Below are 19,922 nucleotides of genomic sequence, written 5' to 3'. Positions count from 1 at the left end.
TGTAGTCCGATGCAAAAACTAGACGATTAAAAAAAGAACTTGAGAGAGAGAGAGAGAGAGCAATCTTGTTGCCATGTAATAAAACTTACAAGAGTCTACTAGGTATGTCTAATTTTAGTGAGACTAGTTTACTTGCTAGAGTCCCATATTTTTTGGAGCACATGTCAAGCAATTGGGCCACACTTCCTTCAACTTGACTTCATGGACCTATGCAAGTTGAATTGACCTAAGCATGGCCCATTCCTGAGGTCACTACAACTTACAAAAATTAAATGATCGATCAAGTGGATGTGCTATGAATTATTTAGTCATTCAAGTGGACTTGCCATGGGTGAGGGAAATAATCATTACAATGGGGATATATAAAGAGAGATGGTGGAGTGGAACTCGTCCACATATGGATAGAATATTATAGTTTATGTGAGAGGCTCAAAATTAAAATTAAATTGTCAACCAAGAAAAGTTTCCACTAATTTATAATGCCAGCTACTAAGAAAAAAAATTCTCAAATATATAGCTTAAAATTGTTGAGGTCACTTTTACATAATGTGTTGTTTCATGAGATTTACATTAACATAATGCATAATTTCTTTCCTCTTCATTATCATTGTTTGAGTGGCTTTTGCAATGTGCAATGCGAATTATCCTCTTAAGATAGCCAGACACCCCCATGGCACCAAAATATGTGCCTTTTTTGGGCATGCACATGTGGAACGTGAGTAAGCATTTTGGCTAATGCCATTTAGATAAAGCAATGGAAGACTCTTGGAAGTGAAAGTGCCATGCATGCGATGCTTATTGAACTTATTGGTCCATATACAATAGCACTCTTTTGCAAATGGCTAGCTAGACCCATCCTCAAGTCCCTACCACATTGAGAGTGCCTACACATGCATGTGTAGCAAAGCTCCACTAGCTAAAAGAATAGTTAAAATGGATAGGAACCAAATCAATGCAATACTTAGCATTAAATCATTGTCTAGAGAGAAGTTCATGCCTTGTTAGATAATGGTATCTAAACGTCATTTTATAAGTGTGATAGGCATCTCCCCACCCTATTTGATTGCAAATGCAAGTAATTAATTGCTTAAACTATGAAATGGTTTATATAGGCTATGAAAAAAGTCAAAAAAAAAACTTTAAATGGGCCATGAGAAAGTCAATTGATTTTCATATTCGTACATAATAATAATAATTACATGAACATATGCATAAACATGCAAAAGTGCCAACATGAAGCTCCAAACGTATTTGCTAGAACATAGTATTGCATATAGTATTTGAAGTTGTGATAAAATAAGCATTAGCCTCATTACAATCTACAAATATTTTGTACTTACATGAGTTACCTCATAAAACAATCATTTAAAAACTTGATTTGGATAAAGCCTTTTTGGCAATTATAGTTTAGATAACTAAGTGATCATCAACTTAACTATGTACAAGATCAAAGTGAATGCAATGAGCATTAGAGGTTGGATATAATAAAGTGTGAATAAAAACATAACATTATCAATCTTAAACCCTAGCCTTATAAGTCCAAATGGGTAGAAGATGCAAAATCATAGTAATTAATGAACTCTTTATGTAAGACGTATAACTTGGCTTTACCTAAGGGGAATTAGTTGGAACTTTGTATTAAAATCTTTACCACAAAATGTACAACGTAGCTTTGCTTAAAGGAAACAACATTGGAGAAAACCTCACCATTGTATTGTAGATTTCATCATGTGAGAAAGTAGAATTGTTTAGCATGCACTATCCTTCTTGGGGACTATTTGCATTTAGTGATCGAACTAGTAACCTTATAGGCTATCTTAGAATGCTTTAGAACCCACACTTAAGAAACACTAACTACTTGGTTGTTGTGTTGACCAAGCCTACTAACTAGACTTCGCATGATTACCATCATTGTGAAGCATTGTGAAGCTCCTAATGTTGCATCATGAAAGCTTCACATTGATCAAAGGGAAGCAACCTTTCTATCTCATAGGTGCTTCCCTTTTTTTATAGAAAGATAAAAGAGAAAATGTGTGATGTGTGTAACAAACAATGCCATCTTTGTGTAACAACATATTATTATTAGCTACTTGAAGCTATAATACAAAATCTTAGATATTAAATATTGGTTTCTTGTGAGTCAAGAAATTAAACCATATAACATCTTTATGTCTTGGTTTTCATAAAACATTCAAACTATGCATCCTTTAGTGTCAGCTTATTGGCTCTTCATTGTCAATAGTAACATATGATTTCAAAGCTCATGAGAATGTATATATACATGTATGGCTTCTTGTTTTATTGGATAGCATGTAGATCTCCCTTTGCTAGCAAAAATGAAGGGGTATGCTTCAACCACATGATGTTGCACTAAATGTACGTGCTTGAACTACATGTATAAATATTTAGCAAAAGTGAAGAGGTATGCTTTGACCACATGATGTTGCACTAAATGTACATGCTTGGACTACACTACAAGATATAGGCCTTATACCGACGTTTAAAGCGACGAAAATGCAAATAACAAAATTTTCCCCCGTCGTCGCAAAAAACGTCCTTATTGGCGACGCCATAGAATAGTCGGTATCACCAAAACACATATCCTAAAATGTTTATTAGTAAATTAAACATAGTTATAATAACAATAATCTGAATAACAAAATAATAACAATAACAATAAACTAATATCTATATCTATCTAATCTAATCTAAATCTAATATTCTAATCAAAATATATAATAATAATAATAATAATAATAACAATAAAAATAATAAAATATATATCTTATATATACTAATAACTAATAAAATCATAAAAAATAATAACTAAAGTAATTAATTAAATTAACAATAACAACTAAATCAAATAAATTAAAATAAAATAAGAACTAAACCAATTAAAATAACAAAACAACAATAAACTAATAATAAACTCAATAACAACTAAACTAATAACAATAACAATAACAACTAAACTAATTAAAATTAAAATAACAATAAAAATATAATATAACTAATAAAAAATAATACATACAACTAATAATATCTAAATAATAAACTAGATAATAACTAAACCAATTAAAATAACAAAACAGTAACAATAACAACTAAACTAATTAAAATAACAAAACAATAATAAAGTAATAATAAACTGAAACTGAATAACAAATAACAAACTAACTAATAATATCTAAATAAGATAATATCATAATAAATTAAAGTCCATGCCAAGCTTCCATAAAACATGTCGTGCATCATCACGAGACTCAAGCATGGTATTTGCATGTGGTAATATATGATATTTCAATAACTTGAAAAAAATCATAAAACACCTTGAAAAAGCACAAATGTTTGCAATAATAGTGCCGAAAAAAAAAATCAATGAAGCGTATGTACCCATATGAAGAGTATTTTGCTCCAACTCGTATCGCTCCACACGTATTTTGCTTGCACACTTAAGAGTGCAAGCAGTGCCTGCAGCCGAGATACTCAGCACCCATCATATAATGGCATGGATGCTTCCTCTCTAAGCGGATCAGAAGTCTCGACATCCATGGGAATCAATGCATCGATCATTGCCTCCATCTCAGGCTCCAAGATTGTAGGTAGGTCTAGAAGGTTGCTTGTCTCCTCTGACATTGACGTTATAGATTGGCCTTGCGAGTGGTGGATTGGCTCTTGCACTCCATCCATTGCATGCCCAAGTACTCTTCTAATTGGCCGCAAAGGGTGCACTCCCCCTTGGGACGAGACATCACCTCCCTGGATAGAAAATTTTCCAGCGAGACCCAATCTTATTGTATATGGTATTCAATTAGCTTGCAAGTACAATGCATGATTGATATTAATTTCAAATTAACGTTTGCTGAAAATCCGCAATCGCCTGATCAATGATCTCAGATTGAAACTCGCCAAATCGTCGTACGTATTCTATAGACAATCGGCATTTTTCTCTAATTGCCAGCTTGCATTGAGAGCAAGGACATGGGACACGCTGATTAAGATATGCCTCGCGATCTTGAACAACAGGACCTTCTTTGTTTTTCATTTTTTCTACGTTACAACAAACAATTTGTTTTTGTTATCATTCTTTTCTTTTCTTAGATTGTTATCCTCTCCTTCCATCTCTCTCTTTTTCTATGACCTAGCATATAGTATCATAAAACACACGTATTTAGTACCTAGTACTCAGTACCTGGCACATAATATTTCTTTTTCTCTCTTCCTCTCCCTCTCTCATTTCCTCTCCCTCCCTCGCCCTCACCCTCTCTTTCTCTCTTTCCCTATTAGGTTTAATGATATTTCTCTTTTTCTCTCTCCTCTCTTTCTCTCTCATTTCCTTTTCTCTCTCCTCTCTCTCTTATTTCTTTTTCTCTCTCCTCTCCCTCCCTCATCCTCACCCTCTCTTTCTCTCTTTCCCTATTAGGTTTAATGGTTTTTCTCTCTTTTTCTCTCTCCTCTCTCTCTCTCTCATTTTTTCTCTCTCCTCTCCCTCTCTCATTTCGTTTTCTCTCTTCCTCTCCCTCTCTCTTTTTCTCTCTCCTCTCTCTCATTCCTTTCTCTCTCCTCTCCCTCTCTCATTTCCGCTCCCTCCCTCGCCCTCACCCTCTCTTTCTCTCTTTCCCTATCAGGTTTAATGGTTTTTCTCTCTCCTCTCCCTCTCTCATTTTTTTCTCTCCTCTCCCTCTCTCATTTCGTTTTCTCTCTTCCTCTCCCTCTCTCATTTCCTCTCCCTTCCTCGCCCTCACCCTCTCTTTCTCTCTTTCCCTATTAGGTTTAATGATATTTCTCTCTCCTCTCTCTCTCATTTCCTTTTCTCTCTCCTTTCCCTCTCATTTCTCTTCCTCTCTCTCTCTTTTTCTCTCTCCTCTCTCTCTCATCCCTCTCCCTCCCTTGCCCTTTCTCATTTATTTTTCTCTCTCCTCTCCCTCCCTCACCCTCACCCTCTCTTTCTCTCTTTCCCTATTAGGTTTAATGATTTTTCTCTCTTTTTCTCTCTCCTCTCTCTCTCTCTCATTTTTTCTCTCTCCTCTTCCTCTCTAATTTCGTTTTCTCTCTTCCTCTCCCTCTCTCATTTCCTCTCCCTCCCTTGCCCTCACCCTCCCTTTCTATCTCTCTTTCCCTATTAGGTTTAATGATTTTTCTCTCTTTTTCTCTCTCCTCTCTCTCTCTCTCTCATTTACCTTTCTCTCTTTCTCTCCCTCTCTCATTTCCTGTCCCTTCCTCACCCTGACCCTCTCTTTTTCTCTTTCTCTATTAGATTTAATAAATTTTTTCTATTTTTCTCTCTCCTCTCCCTCTCTCATTTTTTCTCTCTCCTCTCCTTGTCTCATTTCCCTTTCTTTCTTTCTCTCCCTCTCTCATTTCCTCTCCCTCCCTCACCCTGACTCTCTCTTTCTCTATTTTTTCATTAGGTTTAATGATCTTTCTCTCTTTTCCTCTCTCCTCTCTCTCTCATTTCTTTTTCTCTCTCCTCTCCCTCTCTCATTTCCTTTTCTCTCTTCCTCTCCCTGTCTCATTTCCTCTCCCTCCCTCACCCTCACCCTCACCCACACCCTCTCTTTCTGTATTTGCCTATTGTGTTTAACATCTTATCTCTTTTTCTCTCTCCTCTCATTCTCTCTTTTTTTCTCTCTCCTCTCCCTCTCTCATTTCCTTTGCTCTCCTTCTCTCATTTCTTCTCCCTCTCTCATTTCCCTATTATGTTTTCGTCTCTCCCCCCTCTCCCTCTTCCTCTCTCATTCCCTCTCCCTCTCCCTCTCTCATTTTCTCTCTCTTCCTCCCCCTTCCTCTCTCATTTCCTCTCCCCCTCCCTCTCCCTCATTTCTTCTCCCTCTCTTATTACATACAAATTATACAAAAAATAAATAAATAAGAGTGAGAATACACTCTCCCTTCCTCTTGTTCTCTCATTTCATCCCCCTCCCTCTTCCATTTCCTCCCTCTCCCTCTCCCTCTCCCTCTCCCTCTCTTTCTCTTTCTCTCTCTCTCCCTCCCTCCCCCTCCCTCTCCCATTTCCTCCCTCTCCCTCTCCCTCTCTTTCTCTCTCATTTCCTCTCCCTCTCTCAATATATATATACAAAAATCATATAAGCAAAAGTAAAAGAGAGAGAGAATGCACTCTCCCTCTCTCATTTCCTCCCCCTCCCCCTCCCTCTCCGTCTCTTTCTCTTTCTCTTTCTCTTTCTCTCCCTCTCTCATTTCCTCCCCCCTCCCTCTCCCTCTCTTTCTCTTTCTCTTTATCTTTCTCTTTCTCTTTCTCTTTCTCTTTCTCTCTCCCTCTCCCTCTCTCAATCCCTCTTTCTCTTCCTCCCTCTTCCTCTCTCATTTCCTCCCCCTCCCTCTCCCACTTCCTCCCTCTCCCTCTCTTTAATTTCACTCTCTTTCTCCCTTTCCCTCTCCCTCATTCCTTCTCCCTCTCTCATTATATACAAATTATATAAAAAATAAATAAAAAAGAGAGAGAATACACTCTCCCTCCCTCTCGTTCTCTCATTTCATCCCCCTCCCTCTCTTTCTCTCTCATTTCATCTCCCTCTCTCAATATATATACACAAATTATAAAAGCAAAAGGGAGAGGGAGAGAGAATGCACTCTCCCTCCCTCTCCCTCTCTCATTTCCTCCCCATCCCTCTCCCTCTCCCTCTCTTTCTCTTTCTCTTTCTCTGTCTTTCTCTCCCTCCCTCTCACTCTCCCTCTCTTTCTCTCTCATTTCCTCTCCTAAACAAGCAAAAGAAGGAGAGAATTAAACCCTAAACAAGCAAAAGAAGGAGAGAATGGACTCACCGATGAGATATAGCGAGGGTTTGGCGGCTCCTCTTCGCGATGAAGGCTTCTTCTCTCCTTCGCGAACGGCGGTAGTGGCAAGCCTTCTTCCTTTCCCTCTCTCACCCTATGCAAGACGGTCACTCTCTCTCTCTCGCTCTCCCTCTCGAAACGTTCGACGAAAATGCGCGAAATGAACCCGCGCTCGAGTTTCGGCCTATTTTTTGTCCTTATGGAGCGTCGCTATTTGCGTCGCATTTAGCGACGTCGCTACCTGCGTCGCTACCCGCTGTCGCGATACGTTACAATCCTTGTAGTGCTAGAAGTATAAATATTTAGCACCTTCAAGTAAGATTTAGTTTCTTTATCAATAGGCCTATGTGTGCATAGAGATGTGGGTGCACTTATAAAGGATCATGCATGCATGCCTCGAGTAAGTTACTCATCAATATATGTGTACATCACGTGGGTTTAAAATAAGGTATCTTTAAAATACAAGTTTTATATATTTTTTACATACAAAAGGGTGTAATATAAGGGAGTTATTTATAGATTGAATAGAAAAGGGTTATGTTTTAGTAATGAAAAATTCACAGATAAAGATATTTATAAATGTGAGAAATGCGGGATCTAGAGCATGGCAAAATCAGAAGCTATGGAGGATGAAATGAGAAGTGTGGACTCATGATGGAGAAGACAAGGACACTGTTTGTTACACAAGTGAATTAGGTTCCAAGATTGAGACTTGGACTCATAAACACAATCTTGTGTATGTGGACAATGACATTGACACTTCACTGAAAAGAAAAGAGTACTATCATTGCATTAAGAAAGGTAGCAAGTACAATGCTTTATAGGAAAGTAGGAAACTGCAGTAGGCACCATTGTGCATATGGGATAAGTTAGCCTGCATATCCTTGACCCTGAGACTCCATACAAAGAGGCTGTTTGAGTGTGATTGCTGATTCTCAACACCCCTCCTCAATCACAACTAGAAAAGGCACAAAGTGTGTAGAGGCTGTAATGAGAACCACCTGCAAAGTGTGGGCATACCACAGACATGGCAAAACACCAGAGGCTGTCGCAGAAAAAGCTAAGTGTGGGTACCATAAACATGGTGGACATCCAGAGGCTATAACAGGAGCCTCACAAAGTGTACAGGGACTGTAATGCCAAGTTACATAAGGAGTTTACAAAGCTTATGGCAGGAAGCATTAGGGCAAGGAAAATACAAGGCTATTAAAACAGTCTATCAGAATTATGAGAGTACAAGGACTGATGAGTCTTGTCCTTCCGATCCTGGTGGTCTTCATCTTCATCTTCTTCTTCCTTTGCTCCATTTTCTTCTTCTTCTTTGACTGCGACTAGATAGGCCTTTTGGGATCTCTTTCTTGCGTGGCAGAACTTCTCGGTGTGTCCGGTCCTTTTGCAAAAGTCACAAAAGAGCTGATCCTTCTTGCCTTTGTACCTGTTGCCAACATATAATGCATGCTCATCTCTAGAGGTACTTGGTTCTTCTTTAGTTTTTAGCTTCTTTTCTTCTTCTAACAGTGATGCCTGGATATCAACAAGTTCAGGATTTGGCATGTTGATTAAAGTTGTTGATACATAATAGGAGGCAAGCTCTTAAGTAGAACACCGATGCAAACATCTTCATCCATTTTAATGTTGATTCCTGCAAGTTGGGTTAGGAGTCCTTCCATGTAATTGAGATGTGTGGCAAGTGATGTGCTGGACTTCATTTCAAGCCTGAAGAACTCAATCAGGAGACCATACTTTGATGATTTAGATTGTGCACCGAACAGGGTGTCAAGTCTTTTCCATGTATCCTGTGAGGTCTCACAGTTATCCACATGATGGATATAACTGTCGTCTAGTTCCAGTTTGATAATGGCCTGAGCTCTGTCATCATTCTTTTGCCAAGTAGTTGCAAGGTCCGCGTCCCGAGGTTTCTTCTCTTTGCCATTTGTGATGGCCCAGAGACCCTTCTTCATCAGGATGAGCTTGATGCGGGTTTGCCAAGTGTGGAACCCGACTCCTTTGAATCGAGCATTTGGAGAGTCTTTTCCCATGTTAGATTTACGGGAATAGTAGCAAATCAACTTTAGACTTATTAGATTTGAGCAACAAAAGAATTGATTGAGAGACACAAGTGTTAAAAAACACTAACTGAGTGTCAATGAATACCAAATCTGCAAAAGTCTTTTACTCTTTTAAAATCCAAGTGATCTTCCCCTTCTTGATTTGATGCTGATGCCTTCAGATCTGAGTGACAGTACTTTAATGAACTTCAGAGAGTATTGCTCAGTGATTAAAATCACTGTTGATAACTTCAGTGAGAGAAACAGTGAAAAATGTCAAGATTTTGAAGCTTTGGCTATGGTGGAATTAGGGTTTCTGAGACAGGGGCCTGGTTTTTTGCTGATTGCAGGAGCTACAATGGATCATTTTCAAAAAAATTTATATGCCTAGGAAGCTGATTTCATGGGCTACAAAAGCCCTATCATAATCGTCAAAATCGTGGACAGTATGCAGCACGTAGGGGGCGCGAACAGAATCGGCGCAGTCTGGGGCAGCGACGTCGAATTTGTGCAATGCCAGAGCTGTAGCTTGCTAATGTGGTTGTTTGTTGTGCCAGGATGAAGCGCCTTGAGCAGAGGAACAACTCCCTAGAAGAAATCGTGGGCTGAAATGGCCTGGTTGAAGAGTTATGGAAGCTCCAAGTAAGGTAGGTCCTGTCTGGCTATGGCAGACACAGAGCAGAGATTGAGGATTTTCACAATGCTGAGCTCCAGATGGTCCAATATCCTAGATTGATGTGATGCAGGGAAGCTTTGTGAGTTGGGGAATACTTTTCCAGAAGGAAGCTCCAAGAGATTTGACCTGTGGAGTGAGATATAAGCAGCTCAATCTGACAGGGTGCTGCTGGCTATGGCTGCCATGGAAGCTTCAGTGAGAGTAGAGTTGGGAGATGAAGTCATGAGCTGACATTGAGCTAGACTGAGGTTGAAAGGAATCAAGAGAGGCTAGACAAGCAATGCCATGCCCAACTGGGCTCTGATACCATGTGAGAAATGCGGGATCTAGAGCATGGCAAAATTGGAAGCTATGGAGGATGAAATGAGAAGTGTGGACTCATGATGGAGAAGACAAGGACACTGTTTGTTACACAAGTGAATTAGGTTCCAAGATTGAGACTTGGACTCATAAACACAATCTTGTGTATGTGGACAATGACATTGACACTTCACTGAAAAGAAAAGAGTACTATCATTGCATTAAGAAAGGTAGCAAGTACAATGCTTTATAGGAAAGTAGGAAACTGCAGTAGGCACCATTGTGCATATGGGATAAGTTAGCCTGCATATCCTTGACCCTGAGACTCCATACAAAGAGGCTGTTTGAGTGTGATTGCTGATTCTCAACAATAAATAGGCCTTGAATGCACATGATGTGGAGGATATACATATAGTAACTTCCTTGAGATGCATGCACCTACTATGCAAGTATATATGTAAGTCTAAACATGTGTTTACCAAAGATAATGGGAAACTTGGGCCCATAATTATGGAGGTTAGTTTTTCTTTTCGAATTTATTTATTAGGAGAGATAACTTGGGCCAAACTCACTCATTTTACCTAAAATTATAATGTTTACCAAATCATTGAGGTTTTAATAGATATTTCAATAACAAGCCTCAAGAGGGAATTAGTCAATAAGCACCACTTAGGAGGAGTAGAATATTGAAGCGTATGATCACACATTAGAATTGCCTACAAAATAATGTAGAATAGTATGTCACAAACTTCAAGAATTGAATGCATACAATGTAGAGTTAATAAAATGATTTATGATTGGGATTAAATCACCAAGGTAGTTGCTTACATATCTGCCATCAATGATTGAGACTTGTCACATTAAAAAATAATTCATGGATAGTTTGAGATTCTAATAATTTCAAAGTGTCTATTATCTTGAGTCCTTATGCATATGAAATGCATATATAGTGGCACATACACATACGCAACTCTCTCTCTCTCTCTCTATCTCTCTCTCTCTCAACATAAGTCACACAAAGATTTTTTGTCCATGAAATAAACTTTATAATAAACATTGGAATAGATTTGGACATGTGACATGTTTTAGCTTCATCAACTAATTTGTAAACCACAACTATCACACACACACACAAAATATATCTCACATACACACACGTGAAACAAAAACATTTTCTTCCATGAAAGAAACTTTATTAGTAAACATTGAAAGATAATTGATGATGTAACATTTATAGTTTCATCATAAGCTTTGTAAACCAAAACTATCATTAAGATGCTTGCTCAATTGCAATGTAACGTGCCCGCCTATCAGTTGTCCAGACACATGTCTAGCGGTCCATCGAGAGACGATTCTAAGCGACGCCGCCCAAAACTCCCATGGAATGTTACGAGGTTTATTGCCTAGGTTTTCTCGAGTCCGCCTCGCAATGGAACGTTCACAACGAACCCACTAGGATCGACCTGAAATCTGGGTCCCTAGTGATCAAGGTCTCTTGATAGCATTCTACCGTTGGGTCCTGGACATTCTACTTTACGCAGAGATACCCAAGCAGAAGTAGATCCAAGTAACACTTGGTTCAAAGAGAATGGGAAGTGAGAAGGATGTGCCACTCAACCTCTCTACCCCTAGGGCCAGTCCCATTCCAGTCCCCTAAAATGGCATGAATCAGTGTTCAATATCTAAGTGTCAAAAGACGATAAAACCTTGTGAGAAGCCTCTTAGTTCTCTGGGACCACCTTGCTGTAGGACGGACCCATCAAGGATTTCGCCTACCGGCTTCCCTCAATAGGAATTCTTTAGTTGTTTAATTAGGTCTTATCACATTTATGTATGACATTTAAAACCAACTTCCTTAATTAAGCCTTTTAAGGAATAGGGTTTGTTTGCATAACTTATAGCACTGAAAGGAAAACAGAGCAAACCATCCTTTTGACAAACAAGTTCATTAACTTATTTTCTAGTTAATCTTTGTCTCCTGCCCATATAGGAGAAATTATTTATCCCTTCTTCCCTACAGAAGTACCTGGTCCAAATCACATGGAACCAGATTTTTCATCCTTTATCTATAATAGGATCTTCCAACGCCACAAACATGTTACAACTATATATATAATCGCTCACTTGACTTGGGTCTCACCAATATATACTAACTCTACATCAATATGAATTATTCTTTGGGAGCATGTCTTGTGTATGTCTCTCGTACTCTCTCTCTCTCTCTCTCTCAACATCGTATTAGAGCTATGGATGCGTAGCAACAACAAGGAGGATAAGTTGTTTATACTTGATTGAATTCTTTGCACAAGTGATGATTTGATACATGAATTTTTTCAAATTAGAAGTATTAGAACTTGTCCAAATTAGAAGTATTAGCTCTCGTCATGCTCTCGAATCCTGTCAAAACCGCTTGTCAATCGGAGTTCTGGATCAAAAGTTATGACAGTTCAGGATTTAAGACAACAATTCTACTCGAATCTGTGATGCTTTATTTAAAACTGTAATTCTAATTACAGTTCGTTAATCCCTAATTACCGTTCGTTAATCACTCATCTTCGTTAATGACATTGATTACGACAAGCAAACATCTTGCTATTTTTAGCGATGTTTTATTATCGTTCACGTTCTTTGCTCGGCCGAAATAGCACTTTTCTTATACGCGTCATCTCGTCTTGCACGTTACGTCTCTCTATTTCGGGCTTTCTTTTTAGTCACTCAATACTTTTCGTCATTCTTACATGCATCTCTCTATTTTGATTGTCATGCGTCTCAACTACCCTCGTCTTGATCATGGTTTGTAGATTTTGTGATCTTATCTTATTTGTTTTCTCTTGACATACAGGCATGGCCAATTGCGTAATTGTTAACAGATATCCGCCTGGCCAACGTTCAGCTCCCTTCTTCCAAGGACAAGGCTTTCCTTGGTGGAAAGCAAAGATGATGCTAATTCTTAAAGGTGACGAATTATTTGATATTGTTTTGGGCAACCTGTCTTGCCCAGTTCAACCTACTGATGTGATGAATAACAATTTTCTGATTACTGATGGCCCGTTATTTGAACAATGGAAAATTGATCATACTAATTGGATTCGTCGTGACAAAGCGGCTCGTTGTTATATATTTTCCGCACTTCCTGAATCACTTATGTTGGATGTCTTTCATCTGGAAACCTCTCATGCTGTTTGGGAGTATCTTATCTCAACGTTTGAGAAGAAATCGGTCACCGAAATTTTATATCTCCAAACTTGTTTGAAGAATCTTCAATATAAGGTTGGTACTTCTATGCACTCTCATATCGAGGCTTTTAAAGACATTATCAATCAGCTTGGTGCTACCGGCGCTCCTGTTGCTAAAAATCTGATTGTTACTCAACTTCTTCATGCCATCAAAGATCCTTTATATGACAATATAATCACTATTTTGTCTAGCAAGGATGATATCCACTTTGACAAAGCATGTATCTCTCTTATTGAATATTCTCAACGTCATGAGCATCATTTGGAAAAATCTGCTGCTATTTTGGTCACTCGCGAACAAAGGGATTTTGATGTTGCTTTTGTTGCTCGCAAGCATCCCACTTCACTTTTTCAGTAGGGTGGACGCTCTAATCAAGGTAGTAAATCTTCTCGTCTTTCTTATCCTAACAAACATTGTTCTTATTGTGATAAGAAAGGCCATGTGGCTTCTGATTGCTGGGCATGTCAATATGATGAGAAGCATGGAGTTACTACAAAGCAACCTCGCTTGTCCAAAAGTTTTCCTCCTTGTGATTATTGTGCACATACAGATCATCCATCTCGTCGTTGTTATAAACATAGATATGATGAAGAACGTTCTCGAGCTTATATTGTTCAACAAACTACAACTGATGATGATCATACTCATCAGGAGCTCAATTTCGTCCATCATGATATCTCTTCAGAAAAGGTACTTCATGTTCATGATGGTTCTCTATTCATCATTTATTCATGTGCCACTAGAAACATGACATACCAATCGCAGTGGCTTCACAATTATCATTCTCTTCCTATCAAGAAGTTTGTTTACCTTGCGGATGATACAACTTGTCAAGTCAAAGGAGTGGGTGATTTATATCTGGGGACTATTTCATCCACTAAAATATTAAGAGGAGTTCGTCATGTTCCAGATTTGCTAAGAAATCTTCTTTCTGTTGCTCGTCTAGTTGATCTTGGTTTGTTTATTGGCTTTGATCATAATCAATGTCGTATAGAGAAAGATGGACATACTATAGCAGTGGCTCCTCGACATGGTAATCTATTTGAGCTATCATTGAACGATACAGTTGCAAATGTTGTTACTGCCCTTGGAGATGCAGATTGCAAATTATGGCATCAACAATTTGCACACTCCGATTTTGCCAAAATTCTTTATCTTCATCGTCATGGTCTTGTGCAAGGTATGGATCTTAAATCTCATCCATGTATGGGAATATGTGAGTACTGTGCACTTGGAAAACACCATCGTTCACCTTTCCACACTTCTACTTCATCACATTCCTGTGCTCTCTTGGATTTGGTTCATACCGATATTTGCGGTCCTTTTCCTGCTTCAAAGTCTCAATATCGATATTTTATAACTTTCATTGATGATTTCTCACGGTACACACGTGTCTATCTTCTTCGACATAAGTCTGAGGCTTTATCTATATTTAAACAATACAAGATAAGTATGGAGCTTCAAACTGGATTCTCTATAAAGACGCTTCGCAATGACAATGGCGGTGAATATGTATCGAATCTATTTGATGACTTCTATAAGGATCAAGGTATTCATCATGAGTTTACAGTTCCTTATTCTCCTCAGCAAAATGGTGCTGCTAAGCGCAAAAATCGCACTATTCTTAATGCTATACGTTGCATGCTTATACACTCTGGTTTGTCTCGAAAGTTTTGGACTGAACCACTTCTAACAGCCGTTTTTATTCAAAATCATCTTCCAACAACTGCACCTGCTGGTAAAATTCCTATAACAATCTGGACAGGGAAGACACCTTCAATCTCTCACTTTCGCACATTTGGCTGCATTGCTTATATTCATGTGCCCAAGGACACTCGACATAAGTTGGATCCTCCAGGTTTGAAGGTTATTTTTCTTGGTTATTCAGATCATTCCAAAGGTTACAAATTTTATGATCCTTCTACTCAAAAGGTTATCATTAGTCGTGATGCTATATTTGATGAGAAGACTATGGGTGGCACATGGTCGTCAAATGTTTCAGATGATACACAGTCTTTGCTTAGTGCATTTCCTTACTTGCTTTGTGAGTCTACTAATTCTGATGATCATAAACCTCATTCACCTCCAAAGAAGATTGATGAAAATTTGAAGATCTATGTCAATCTTCCTATTGAGATAGAGCATGGATTCTATTCTATTGAATATGATGTCTTTGATGATGCTATGTTTGTCCAAGAGGATCCAATATCGTATATGGAAGCTATCAATTCTTCTCAAAGGGATCAATGGCAAGAAGCTATGCAAGCTGAGTACAATTCTCTAATCTCCAAAGGTACATGGATTCTTACTGAACTCCCCCCAAATCGTGTTCCTATCAAATGTAAATGGGTTTATAAAACCAAGACCAAAGCTGATGGCTCATTTGATAAGTTCAAAGCATGACTTGTTGCAAAAGGTTACTCGCAGATTGCAGGAGTAGATTATCAATAAACATTTTCTCCTGTTGTGCGCTCCACAACTGTTCGTATGATTTTGGCTTTTGCAACACTATTTGATCTAGAAATTCACCAAATGGATGTTAAAGCGGCTTTTCTCAATGGAGATCTTGAAGAAGAAATCTATATGGAGCAACCTGAAGGTTTTATGATTGCAGGAAAGGAGCAACTTGTATGCCAGCTTCATCGTGCATTATATGGATTGAAGCAAGCCTCTCGTGCTTGGTATATTAAGATTGATCAGTTTCTCACATCTAAAGGTTTTGTTACATGTTTTGCTGACCCAAATCTTTACATCAAAAGGGAGGACAAATGTTTTATTATTCTTGCTCTATATGTTGATGATACTATTTTTGTGTCAAATAATCCTTTCTTGGATGCTATGAAGAAGCTTTTGTTGACTGCATTTGAAATGGTGGATCTTGGTGAGATACATTCTTGTTTGGGTATTCAAGTTCAACGACACCGACAACAAGGCGTTCTTCTTCTTCGCCAGACAAAGTTTATTAATGATATTGTTAAGAAGTTTGGGTTGACAAATGCGCACTCTGCCAACACTCCCATTCTTTCGAGCTCTACCAAGGGTACATCTACAACACGCAATGAAGAATCAGCCATTCATCAATCTTTTGCTAATCTTGTTGGTTGTCTTCAATTTATTGGTTTAAACACAAGACCAGATATTTTATTTGCAGCTAACTTTTTGGGACAATATCTTTCTTCCCCTTCCACTATTCATTGGAGTTCTACAAAACGTATTCTTGACCTTATCTTCCTTTCTCCCAAGGCAAGGAATATGAGACAAATTTTTAACGATGCAAGGATATCTTCTAATATAAAGTAATTCCCAAATTTATTATACAAGTTGTAATGAATTCATGGTTTGGCAGCACAAGGTAAACCCTTTAACTGATATTTAATGTGAACACTTCATAGGATGGATGCAAGTGTTTAATGCAAGATCAAATTGTTTACCATCATTGCAAGTTTCATATGATCTTCCCATGCATGTACTGTCTATGTGCATAACCCTTAGGGTAACCTTGCAAACCCTAAACAATATTGTCCTAGATGAAGACTAATCGAAGACTTATTGATGCTTAATACTTAAGAGTCTTATATGGTGCTTGTGCTATGCATGGATTTGTCGTATAGAAATTAGGGGCACTTAGCTTCCCTTTATACAAGCACTTTCACAAACTTTATCCTTGAATATTTGAGATGAACTTTATCATTTTAGTTAACCTATTATCGTGTGGCATCTAATGTACCTGAGGCTTCATTGCTGTTTGAGGGATTGCCATCCACGCACCACATTTTTTTCTTGGGGGCCATTCTCGATCTTAGTCTCCCTTAGACGTGAATCGCACTAGATCTCCGCGCCTTGTACTCGATGACTGGGGGCCAATTGGGGAAAAGTTGAGCTTGCGGGGTGGAGAACAAAATTGCAAAAAAGGTATAGGCTTACGGTGTCGAAGGGTTTTCGAAAGCAAAGTCGCAACCACAGAGGTTCTTGAGAAATTCCAAGATAGAAGATCAATCAAGCAAGATCACGATTCAATTTGAAAGCTCAATTTCAGATAATGGCCCTATAATCAACTTGTTCAAGCCTTTGGTCTCTTGAATGTGGCAAACAGACCTGAAAATATCAAATGTTTGTAACAATGCAAGTGCGAGATGACCCAATGTCAGAGATTGGTCTCATCATCAACTAGTTCAGGCCTTTAGCTTCTTGAAATGTGCAGTACTAGCTGCACTTCACCAAAGTCAATCCAGTAGCAAGGGAGGTTAGACAAGTCCTCATCAAAGACAAACTTTGAATCACATAGCAGCCACAAGGCAATCTCAGAACACAGTCAATAAAGTCTACCTCTCTCTTTCTCTCTCTCTCACGAAGAGACGCAGCGGTCTTCTCCCTCTCTCTCCATGTGGTTCTTCCTTATCAATAACAGCCTCTCTCATGCTCTGTTTTTCATTCCTCTTCTGTCCATACGTGTTTCTATGGCTTTATCAAACACTTTCATCAAAGTGTCCATATCTTTATACTACTCTCCATCAAGATGACATGCTCAACCATGAAAATGGGCACCTCCATGTTTAACAGCAACAGTAACCTTGTCCTAGTATAAAGATGCAACAGTTGAATTTGTCACAATAAGATTTTTTCTTTTCTTTTCTTTTGATGTGCCTTGCTAGTAATGCTTTCATGTTTTTCTCCTACCATTCAAAGAATGGAGCATCTCTGATCAGCCCATATTTGATAATTTTTTCAATCCCTGAAGCAAGTTCTCGGTTAGGAAGAGTGCCCACTTTATCTGTTAGCGGTACTGTAACAAATCTGATCACTAGTGCACCTGACAACTCTTCTGCCACCACAGAATTGAAAATGTCTTCTTTAACTGTAGAAGAAGAGCACTGTTCGTCGTCTAAATGCCGAACCTCCGCATCATTGACCTTGATGTTTTCAAGCACTTGGCCGACTGAATGAGATCTTTGAGATGATTTTCTTGTCCAAAAAGAATGGCTTTCTACGCTAAAAGAAGCCTTCCTGATCGCAGAAGCAGGTCTCCTGATCTACATACTAGCAGCAGGCATAGAAGTCGTTCACCCTCGTTCAAGAAACATCGGAGGAGTCGGTCTACCACTCCAAAACGTCACAGTTATAGAAGTAGATATTCTTCATCAAAGAGGTACAGGAGTCGGTCCCCATCTTCAAGGCACTATAACAAGGGTTACTCGCCTACAACTAGGAGACGGTGCCGAACCCAGTCACCTCATGATCAGAAAAGGAACCAAAAAACTTCTCCCCCCCCAGTATTTGATCTTCTTTCTCATATGCATTTCCGCAGATATCATCGGCTTCCTCCTTTCCCCTATTTCTGCTGCCTCGTCTTTTTTTTTATTCGAAGCTCTCCAAAGTCCCCTTTCTTTCTGCTTTTTCCCGAAATAGGCGGCTAATTTGCTCCTTCCCTGTGCATTCCGTAACACAAAAGCACGCTCCTTCAGCTCAGTCAGTATAATGGATTATAAAAATCTTGAAACTGTGAATTCTGCATTGACATTGTCGAATCCAATATAGTCATCAGTATGGTAAGTAAGACAATGTATGCATACATACATTCACTGTTCAGATATGTCAAGCTCTGACTGAACTAAAGACAAGTCTTCTTCTACAGTCTCAGAATCTGGCTTCACAACATCAGATGCAAAGTTGATGGGTGATTGAGACAGAAAGCTAGCTCCTATCTCTTCCAAATCATATTGAATTTCATGGACATTACAAGCTTCCATCACAGCGACATATGATGCCTGTGATAGAGACAACTGTAGTTGGTGAGCCTCAATGCACGTATTCCTCGTAAGCTCTACCCTACTGGCTCGACATAATGCCATTACCAGCTGACTGTATGTTACAGCATTTGGTTGATGACCTTCAGCAATCAACTGTTTCATCCACAGCATCTGGAGAAACTCCTTCTAGTTGCATCTTCTTCACACAGTTCACCACTTCCTCTCCAAAACCATGTTCAGCATAGCCCACTACTAGTGCATTCAAAGAAATTGTGTTTCGATCTGGAAGGGCTTTAAACACCTTCTGAGCTTGTGTAAGCAAGCCAGCTTTGCTGTACATATCGACCAGCGTACTGCCCACATGAAGGACTCTCTCCAACCCCTTAGTAACTACCTCATTATGTAATATCTGGCCTATTTTTATATCACCAGAGGAAGCACAAGCTTTCACAGTACAAGCAAATGTGATAGCATCAGGAGCATACGTACCTTCTTGTTGCATTTGATGATAAAATTTCAGGATCTCCTCGCCAAGATCAAGTTCAGAAAATCCTGAAATGAGAACATTCCATGTGACTCCATCTCGAACTAACAATTGATCAAACACTTGTCATGCATCTGCTAGAAACCCACATTTCATATACATATCCATGATTGTGTTGCCTACATTGGCATCCCTCTCAAGCCCCCTTTTGATTAGTTCGGAGTGCATGCCTTGGCCCATTTATGAATCTCCTAAGATACCACAAGCCTTCAAACTGCAAACATATATGCCAAAATCAGGGCACATGCCTCTCAGCCGCATCAGCTGGAAATAATTCCTTGCTTCCTCAGCAAGCCCAAGTTCAGTGTACCCTGCCATCAATGAAGCCCATAAAATTGTGTCTTGAACTTGCAGACCATCAAAAACTTTGTGTATTTCTGCTACAGCACTGCATTTGCTATACATATCAACCAGAGTGTTTCCCACATAATTCTCTGTTTCCAATCCCCTTTTTGTTATTTTGGCATGCACACAATGGCCTATATGTAAAGCTCCTGCTGTGCCACACGCTTTTGAGCTATAAACGAAAGTCACAGAATCAGGAGACGTGCCTTCCAGCTGCATTTGCTAAA

At 38.9% G+C, this 19,922-nt stretch overlaps 1 protein-coding gene across 1 annotated transcript; it reads right to left on the bottom strand.

Annotated features, from left to right (window-relative positions):
- Nucleotides 1-18,635: 18,635 nt before the first annotated feature.
- On the bottom strand, nt 18,636-19,914 carry LOC148040300 (pentatricopeptide repeat-containing protein At4g18520, chloroplastic-like). Its single transcript, XM_087663632.1, has 3 exons — nt 19,551-19,914; nt 18,961-19,358; nt 18,636-18,824 (listed from the first exon to the last, which is right to left on the bottom strand). Exons 1-3 carry the CDS (start codon nt 19,912-19,914, stop codon nt 18,636-18,638), a joined length of 951 nt encoding a protein of 316 aa, XP_087519758.1.
- Between the last annotated feature and the right edge of the window lie 8 nt (nt 19,915-19,922).

Source organism: Lygodium microphyllum, chromosome 2, assembly GCF_053477565.2.
Source record: "Lygodium microphyllum isolate KBCC chromosome 2, Lygodium_microphyllum_v1.1.10, whole genome shotgun sequence".
Classification (NCBI taxonomy): domain Eukaryota; kingdom Viridiplantae; phylum Streptophyta; class Polypodiopsida; order Schizaeales; family Lygodiaceae; genus Lygodium; species Lygodium microphyllum.
This window is presented reverse-complemented; position numbering and strand designations above follow the sequence as displayed.

Bases quoted from the DNA above. Each gene is read 5' to 3' on its own strand.
- LOC148040300 (XM_087663632.1), bottom strand. From the start codon at position 19,914: ATGCAGCTGGAAGGCACGTCTCCTGATTCTGTGACTTTCGTTTATAGC. The intron at 19,359-19,550 runs GTATCTTAGGAG...TTCTCATTTCAG, and splicing joins TTGCAGTTTGAAGGCTTGTG to GATTTTCTGAACTTGATCTT. The intron at 18,825-18,960 runs GTTGATTGCTGA...TCTCTATCACAG, and splicing joins CAGATGCTGTGGATGAAACA to GCATCATATGTCGCTGTGAT.